Source organism: Malaya genurostris, chromosome 3, assembly GCF_030247185.1.
Source record: "Malaya genurostris strain Urasoe2022 chromosome 3, Malgen_1.1, whole genome shotgun sequence".
NCBI lineage: Eukaryota > Metazoa > Arthropoda > Insecta > Diptera > Culicidae > Malaya > Malaya genurostris.
Genome location: NC_080572.1, coordinates 215,730,763 through 215,739,768, shown reverse-complemented (window position 1 = coordinate 215,739,768; position 9,006 = coordinate 215,730,763). Strand labels below are relative to the sequence as shown.

The window sequence follows — 9,006 nt, the reverse complement described above, 5'->3', positions numbered from 1 at the left end:
CAGACAAATTGTTCTACCATTCAATAGTCGGAATTCTCAGTTATTTATCGCATTGAATGAAGTTTCATTCAAAATACGGCTGGCGTTTTCTTTCTGTGTAGCTGAATTATATATACTTTAATTACCTGGGAGTATTGATTGGGTGCACGGAAAGACTATTTATCAGTATTATAAATAGAATACGTTTTCAATTATGTGTTTTGTACTGCTTTATACAATACTTCAATCATAGTTATCCCACATTGTAAGATATTATGAGGTATTATATTATTCAGTACAAAACATTCCTCAAAGACGATACCCTACTAAGGTTATGGAAAGAAAACAACGTTACACATCCCTGAGACTGTCAAAATTTGGCCCACCAATCCGTTGTCAGTGCTTCTCGCCGGCAGTGCTGTGTACAGTCGTACGTGATGTGCGCAATGACATAAAAATAAATAAACCAAAATAATAATGGCAGCGCGGCATCGATCGTATGCATTAGTATTTCTAGTTTGCTTGTGGGTGAGTGAGGTAAGAATGCGAATGAGGCAAAGTCAATCCAGTCGGAGAACAGTCTAACTATCGCAACTGAGTGAGGCACGATTTTAGCAGTGATTTTCGGAGATTATTTTTTCCGTATCCCATCACTCGACCTACAACCGAATTATTGTCTATGGTAAACTAAAACTATTAGTGTCTAACATTCCGGTGAAATAGTTTTCTCAGTGAGTGTTACCCGGTCGAGGTGGAAATCATTTTATGAATGAAACATTGTGTGAGGGTGAAATAGAAGAGCCATCATAATAATGGAAGGTAAGGTGCCTGTTTCATGCTTATGTCCTATTATCCCGAAATGATGTCACTCTATTGTTCTGTGCTGCAAACACCACCACTCATTCATGCAGAAAAAAACAACCTTTCAAATTAAGTAGCTTCTTGGAATACCGGCAAAGCATTATTTATGTAGAGTCAGTATAGAAAGTTCGTACAGATTTTAGGAGGAAGTGTAGTGATATCTAGTGCATAGATGGATCGATACAGAAAGCAGTGATGGGTGAAAAAAGTGGATGTGGATGCACTAGCTTTACATCGGACTCCGTCTAGGACTATTTGTGTGGGTGGATAGTGAAGTTGGTCGGTTCGTCAAGATGTGAACCGTGTGTTTACCTTTAGAGTTGATTTGATGATCTGTTTAAAATAAACTACGACTGGGAGTTCTAAAATTAACAAAACGTGATTTTAATTGGAGAAATCAGTACATGCTTCTGGTTTTCTTAAGTTGATCGAATGCACTTAATTAAGTTTAAAAAAACGGAATAAATTTCTACACAATTCAATGCTGTTGTTTATGTGTGGATTTTGATACAGAGATATTTGAAATGATTTAAATTTTTACAAGAGGGGTTTTTGGTTAATGTTTATGATCAATAAAATTAAAACAGTGAAAGTAATCCATGGCTAAAATAATTGCATAGAATTTGGCAATTTGTTTTACAGTTGTCGTTGTTTTTTGGTGAATTAATAGAACTGCAGTTTTGTTTTTAAAATTCCCGCATTTTTAAAATGGATCATGAGTCGTCTAAATAGTAGAGATGGTCGGGTTTTGGGTATATCCGTCGGCTGAAAAAAAATATATTTGTCGTGTTAGGTTCGGGTTTTTTAACGGATTTGGGTTCAAAAATTTAGTCGGGTTCGGATCGGGTGCGGGTTGTTTACTTTCAATCGGGTACGGGTCGAGTTCGGGTTTAAAAAGTTGCTAAACCCGACTATCTCTATTAAATAGACACCATACAGAAAAAAATCCCGTCTCAAAATTTTTATAAGACTACTAAAACACCATTGTGTACCAAATAACAGCAATTCGTTGAGAACATCGTTTTGACATGCTTCCTTTCAAATCCATAGGATTTAAGTATTGATTATTATTTTCAGTTACATTTTGTGACAGGCTTATCATATGATATGTTTTGGCAAAGTTTAATAGATTAATCAGTTCATTCAAGTTACTTATTTTGAAATTTACGAACATGTATGCTTGAAATTGATGAATGATGTTTTGTAGCTTCTTCCGTTATAAATATAATACTGCTCTTCTCTCCCAATAAATTCCAAGGAGCGTACAATTTATACAATCTAATACCTTTACGATTCGACCTATCAACGACACAACAAGAATTTATTTAAAGCTTTTGGCTTCTGTCCAACCGTACAGAACACTGCTCTGAACGTTTAGTGTGCCATCGAATTGGATCTGCCAAAGGCTATAAATTGGATTCATTCTATACACGGTCCTTACCTAATAACTAACTTGGCATTTTCGTTGCAGCTTTTACGATGGATGGGATAATCGCTGGTTTGAAAAATGCAACCCTGGAAAAGAACTCGGAGCAGGCACTGCCTTTGCTGAAACAAATATCTGAAGCGGAAAGTACTCTCTGTGATAAATATGACATCAAAGCAGATCTGCTGGACTTGCTGTCGCTGGATGACCTTGCGGTGCGTGTTCAGGTGGCGCGGTGTATTGCGGAGGTAGCCAAGACTGAATCCCAGCGAGATAAGTTTACCAAAGAAGACATCATTCGGAAACTGATTTCGTTTCTATCCAACGAGGCCGATAGTAGAACGCTTGAGTTGAACACTCAAGTCTGCCGGGCGCTCGGAAACATCTGTTATGCAAATGACGAAGCGCGTAATATCATCAAAGCGACGAAAGGTGATGAGTGTATCTTTTCACTTTTGGACTTGGATTTGGATACCGACGACGAGGACAAGGATCAGTTCGTTCGTGTGCGGTGCGGTTTGATTTCCAACTATCTTCTCGGTAGCGATGACATTGCCGAACGTGCAGTGGAGTTGCAAATTATTGGAAAAATCGAGAAAATTCTCGTTCGCTGTGTTGTTGATGTTGACAAATATGAAGATCTTCTGCTGAACACGCTGCCACCGTTGAGCATTTTAACCGAACAAATCAGTGATCTATATTTCGAACCATCGCTGAACAAAGTCATTGCCCAGATCTTGGCTAAATGCACCAATCCCGACCTGGCCGAATCGTGTTTGGCACTCCTGCACTACGAGGCTCAAAACGATGATGTCAAATTACTGCTGGCAGAGGAGGGCTTATGCGAAACGATCTACAAACTGCTGGAGAAGTATAAGACCTTTGCAAACACCGATGAGGCAAGGGTGCTTATGAAGCTGGCTTGCGATCTGATTGTACTTATTCTAACCGGAGGTAATTATGACGATTTATTTGAGGCTGACAGTGACAGTAGGTGTTGGTAGTACTGCCAAATTTAATTGTTCGTGATAAAGATGTATGGTATTATTGAAAAACTGTTTTATTTTATCTTATTTGGGGTTATTATTATTGTGAAGCTCTGTTAGTTTCATGAGAAACTGTGTTGAGTTATATTAATTTTACGAATGTTTATGCTGAACAATTAGGATATTTGTGTTGTAATTGTTGTTTGCGATGTGCCTCAGTTGATATCTTTGCAATATGTTCTTTGGAACCATTTTTTCATTGCATAAAGTTTATATAGGTTGAACAAAGAAAACACTAGATATGTTTTTCATTCTTGAATGAAGGAATTTTCAGTCCCATCCACTCTGTTCGCAAATACAACGAGGATAATTGTATGAACTTTAAATCTGAAAACTGTTTACGAATCTGGTAACATTCATTGGAATGAACAACGTTAAAGTAACTTATTTCCTCAGATTTACCATGGCGAAACAATTTCCCCGACTAGGAGCTAGTTACGGGTTCGAGTCCCGTATTTGTGGTAATATTTTCTCGATTTTTTTTATATAGTTGCATTCGCATATCATTTTCCAATCTGTTTTCTCCGTTAGATACTGATCAAATTTAAAACTAGCTCAAGACGACTTTCCCGGGTTGGCGGTTCAATGCATAGGGCGCTGGTTTACAAACCAGTTGTCGTATGTTCGAGCCCCCACCTGGAAGGATTCGTAGTGTCAGTAGAATCGTAGCACCAGCCATGCAATGGTTCTGTACACTCTGAATCGGCTGCGAAGTCTGTTGAAACAGAAGGTCAAATTCCGCTACAGGAATGTAATACCAAGGCTTTTTTTTCAAGACGACTATACGTCTCAACAAGACTAGGGATGTCGGAAATATCGAATTACTCGATTATTCAATAATCGAGTATAATTTTGAAACTAATCGATTGAAATTTATTCGATTATCTGGGTTATTAATCGATTACTCGATTATTCATTCGATTATTACTATGGGATTTTTTAGATTATTCGATTAGCTCAATAATCGAATATTAGTTTTAAGCTATTCGAATAAATATTACTTGATTATCTGGGTTATTAATCGATTAATCGATCGATATTACGACATCCCTAAACAAGACTAGAACAAAAGGGTTATCTTTGAGAAACCGAAGTGAATTTCGCTTTGGAGTTTCTGACCACAATTTCCGGAACCAGAGACTGGGATCCGGTATAGCCACCGGATGATAATACCGGAATCCGAATTTGATGGAAATCGAATCGGTTATCTTTGAGAAACCGAGGTTAGTTCCGTTTGAAACGGAAATAGGATCCGGTATAGCTAAGGACGGTTTGTTTGGCCATCAACTAACAATACCAGTTCGCTTTGACATCTCATCCAAGTCAGTCGATAAAACAAAACCTCTTACGTTCGGGACGGAAGAAACCAATTACAATACAGGGTCCGTCATGTAACTTTTTTTTAAACATGCAATAAAACACAAACGGTTCATCCGATTTCAAAATTTATTTTTTCATGTTAAAGTACAATCCTTCCGGTTAATTGTGGAATATAATTTCATTCAAATGGCTGGCCTTGCATTACACCCTACGGTCGGTCCAGTTTTTTAGTTCATTTTTGATTGTATGCAGCTTTATTTCAGCTATGGCTGCACAAAAGTCGTCCTTTTCAAGGCTTGAATTGTCTCTGGTTTGTCCACATAACACTCATCTTTGGCAGCCCCCCAAAGATAATAGTCTAACGGCGTCAAATCACAGCTCCGAGGCGGTCAAACGACATCCGAATTTCGACTGATAATTCGATCTTCGAAGACTGTGCGCAGAAGATCGATCGTATCGTTGGCTGTGTGGCACGGAGCGCCGTTTTGTTGGAACCAAATGGTGTCCAAGTCTTCCTGTTCAGGTAACGGAAAGAACCAATCGCTAATCATGGCGCGGTAGCGCTCGCCATTGACCGTGGAGGCGGCTCCTGCCTCATTTTCGAAGAAGAATGGCCCAATGATGCCGCCAGACCAAAATCCGCACCAAACCGTCACTCTCTGAGGATGCATCGGCTTCTCCATGATAACGTGCGGGTTTTCCGTGCCCCAGATGCGGCAATTTTGCTTATTAACATACCTGCCGAGATGAAAATGTGCCTCATCAGAGAAGATGATTTTCATACGTAATTTGATATGAGTGATGTTTTTTTAGACTTCACAAGATCTAGAAGATTCAAGACCTTTTATCAGAAACGAATAAGAAGAGCGAGATATTTTGATTGGCGTCCTGAAGGTCCTTAGGCGACAGAAACCAGTTACAGTGATGTTTTTTGTCGCTGAAGGAGCGAAGATCAACCAAAATACATATAGGGATCTACAGAACGTTGTCATTTTTGTATCTGGGATTAGGGTTTCTAACAAAGTTCGGAGCCGGATCACAAACCGTTAAGCTCTCTGAGTGACTGGTGAGTTGGCCTGAACCCTATGGATTTATTTATCTGGAGTATGTTAGATACCAGAATCTGCTCTAAAAACATGAAGTGTTGTGATCTAATCAGTTCCTCTCCTACACATTAGAGTTAAGCATTGCTATGGTAGTTGTTCATCCTATGCTAAAGTCGTTTTTTGTTCTGCACGTCGTAGTATTTCTTGGATTAAACTTGGTGACTAAACGTTGGAAAATAAAGAAAAAAAGAACTGAATAGAGGGTTCAAGTTATATTCCTTCCATTTCAGACAAATCAATGCATTATTTATACAACACTCCGTTGCTTAAATACATGGAAGACTGGCTTGATTCATACGATGTTGAACTGCTGACGACCGGTGTTCTGGCATTGGGTAACTTTGCTCGTACGGACAGGCACTGCATTTATATGGTAGAGAACAAAATCATGCACAAAATGCTTGGTAAGGAAGGTGTACGTTTGTGTGGTGTTCACTCATTTATTTCAATGCCTTTGTCTACTTTCAGCTATATTGGCAAAAAACAATGGAGTCGACAACCAAATGACTCTGCAGCATGCTCTATTGAGTACACTGAAGAATCTTGTTATCCCGAAGCCAAATAAGGCAGCAGTCATTGAAGCTGGGTTGGTGGATATTATTCTGCCCATGTTGGAAATTCACCAGCCTCCAGTTGTGTTTAAACTCCTCGGTACACTTCGAATGACAGTGGATGGACAGGGTAAGTTTCGAAAAGGCGATCATTATTTTGACCAGTGAACTAAAAAGTAATTTCTCAATTCTAGAAAAATTAGCGCAACAGTTGCTGCAAAACCAGAGCCTTATAAAGCAACTTGTTCACTGGAGCAAAACATCGGAGTTTACCGGTGTGCTCGGTGAATCGCTACGTCTGATGGCGTGGCTCATTAAGCATGCGTACCATGCCAACAAGGATTTATCGACGGCGGACGACACGGGACTAAGGAAGTTCGTTGAAGTCGAAGGCTCCGTCGACAGTATGGTGAATATGCTGACCTCAACTCATTTAGTAATGCAAAATGAAGCGTTGATTGCGCTCAGCATTCTGTCAACGGTATTGCACAACAAAACTGCCAATAATCTGATGTTGGATAAGTTGCTAATTAAGTCCGATGTTGGTGCGAAACTGGCCGAACAAATCACTCTTAATGGAGAAACGATGACAAAGGAAATAGTTGATAACCTGCAAACATTTGCACGATTACTGAAAACCTCTCCCGACTGTGTAGAACATTTGAAAAAACATAACATAGATGAGTTGCTAAGCTCTATACCCAGTCAAGTTGAGTACTGTACGCTTTAAAGTATTAAAGCTGATCTAAAACTTTTTCTAGTTACTTACAACTTTTGTTATTTTGTCAAAACAATAAAAAAAAGTTCATCTGTTGGATGAGTCTCTAAAGCATTGTTTGTACAATGCTCATTTTCGAAGACAGCGCACAGAAGGTCCAATGACGTCCAAGCGGACTCCTGCTCTTGGCAATATAACTAGGTGATATAAATCCAAAATTGTGTTACAGATATTTTGTAACGATTTTGTGTGGTGTTAATTTCAAATTAAAAAAAACATACATGCAATTACCATTTTAGTCAGTAGATGATTCGGAGAATTCTTCTAAACTTTAAATAAGTTAAAAAAATGTGTTCGTACTTGAATTCAGAAATAACTTTTATAAAACATTAACAACTGATAACTAAAAAACAATCACTGCATTTATGAAATATGTGCTAAAATATTGCGAACAGAGCGAAACAATTGTAGAAATGTGTAGTAATATTTTCGATTTCTTCAAATACTATTTTTAAACAAGAAATCTGCACAGAACATATAAGACTAACGATTTTCTATCATTACTATTTCTATACCGTCAAATGAATGCTGTTGTAGTCCACGAGTAGATTCGCTTAAATCCGTTCCTCCTCACAAGTGAAAGTCCTGTTTCAATATTCTACTAAAAAAACACACAAAATGTCTAATATAACATGTTGAGAGCATCTAAAACCAAATAATAAGCAATGTTTTTTTCATATTTGTCGACGACAAAATGTTATGAAATGAAGTTTAATAATCAAATTCATGTCATTCACATACGCCAACAAAGACACAAGATTGTTATTTACAAGCATATTCAAATATAACTTACAAACCGCAACCCATAGATGGGTTCGCATTTCGACGAGCAAATAGAAAGCACAACTTAAAGGTTTAATGTATTGATTTGAAACAATAGACGATATTATCGAATAGTTAAGCGCATTTCCGTTTGGAACATTCAGATTACGAACATACATTTCACGCAAAATATGTGTGTAGAGCAGAATAGCATGCAAACGACACATCGAACAGTAGGACATATACAAGCACATTGAAAAAAAAAATCGTGGAATACAAAACTTATTTCATCTTCGTATAAAATAGTTTGCAACAATAATCTTTCGCATGCAACATGCATTGTAACAAGCGCATTAAAGTATAAGTATAGAACAATTTTGCGAAATAAAAGGCTCCAATTGATGAAAAAAGACCTTTTATTTGAACTGTATTTGAAAGAAACTATTGTAGATCCTATGCATGTAGAATACGACCATAATGTACCGCGGCTGCAATTAGGAATTTGATACGTTTAAATATAACAGCTTAATTCTTAGAAACTCGTTTTAATCACGGAGTACGTAGAGAGTACGTCACCAGCGGTTCAAAAACTCATGATTTCAAACTTTACTGCTTTAGTCATTCCTCAATAAAAAGTTATGTAGTTTGCGATCATTGATACGAGCGATTAGAATTCTCTAATAACCATTGTGCTACTGACATCGGATTTTTATTACGAATTTTTATGAATCTTCAAAATTTACCCTGTACTAGAATGGGTAGAGCTTGGTCATGAATATCTCTTGTTGTTCTTAAAACAACAATATATTTTTTCTCCATACCAACGGAAAGATATACAAAATTTTCAATAGCATCATCAATCACATCACATTACGGATGCTTCGTAGATCACCTTCCACTTGATCCTTGCGCTCCTCTTCTTGTCCCAGTCGGATTAGATTCAAGAACCATTTTCACTGGGCTGTCATCCGACATCCCAATGACATGCCCAGCCCATCGTAGACGTCTGATTTCTGCTGTCCTTCCGATGAGTGATTCTCCTATCAGCTTTTGCAGTTCGTGATTCATACGCCGTCTCCACGATCCGTCTTCCATCTGCACTCAGCCGTAGATGGTCCTCAGTATCTTTCTTTCGAAAACACTAAGAGCAAACATCTGGTCCTCTGCCAACATACTC

The 9,006-nt window shown here is 38.1% G+C and overlaps 1 protein-coding gene across 2 annotated transcripts; it reads left to right on the top strand.

The window, feature by feature from the left end:
* Positions 1 to 453: 453 nt before the first annotated feature.
* On the top strand, positions 454 to 8,239 carry LOC131435539 (GTPase-GDP dissociation stimulator vimar). 2 transcript variants are annotated; one of them, XM_058603546.1, is made up of 5 exons: positions 454 to 798; positions 2,312 to 3,220; positions 5,969 to 6,142; positions 6,207 to 6,419; positions 6,484 to 8,239. In XM_058603546.1, the coding sequence occupies exons 1-5, from the start codon at positions 792 to 794 to the stop codon at positions 7,017 to 7,019; spliced, it is 1,839 nt and encodes a 612-aa protein (XP_058459529.1). In that variant the 5' UTR covers positions 454 to 791; the 3' UTR covers positions 7,020 to 8,239. The 2 variants fall into 2 exon arrangements, with proteins under 2 accessions (XP_058459529.1, XP_058459530.1); XM_058603547.1 differs by lacking the exon at positions 454 to 798 and adding an exon at positions 1,006 to 1,099.
* Positions 8,240 to 9,006: the final 767 nt, after the last annotated feature.

What these genes read in the sequence shown, in the direction of transcription:
- LOC131435539 (XM_058603546.1), top strand. An exon ending in TGTACTTATTCTAACCGGAG is followed by an intron (nt 3,221 to 5,968) that starts GTAATTATGACG and finishes CTTCCATTTCAG; the next exon opens with ACAAATCAATGCATTATTTA. An exon ending in AATCATGCACAAAATGCTTG is followed by an intron (nt 6,143 to 6,206) that starts GTAAGGAAGGTG and finishes GTCTACTTTCAG; the next exon opens with CTATATTGGCAAAAAACAAT.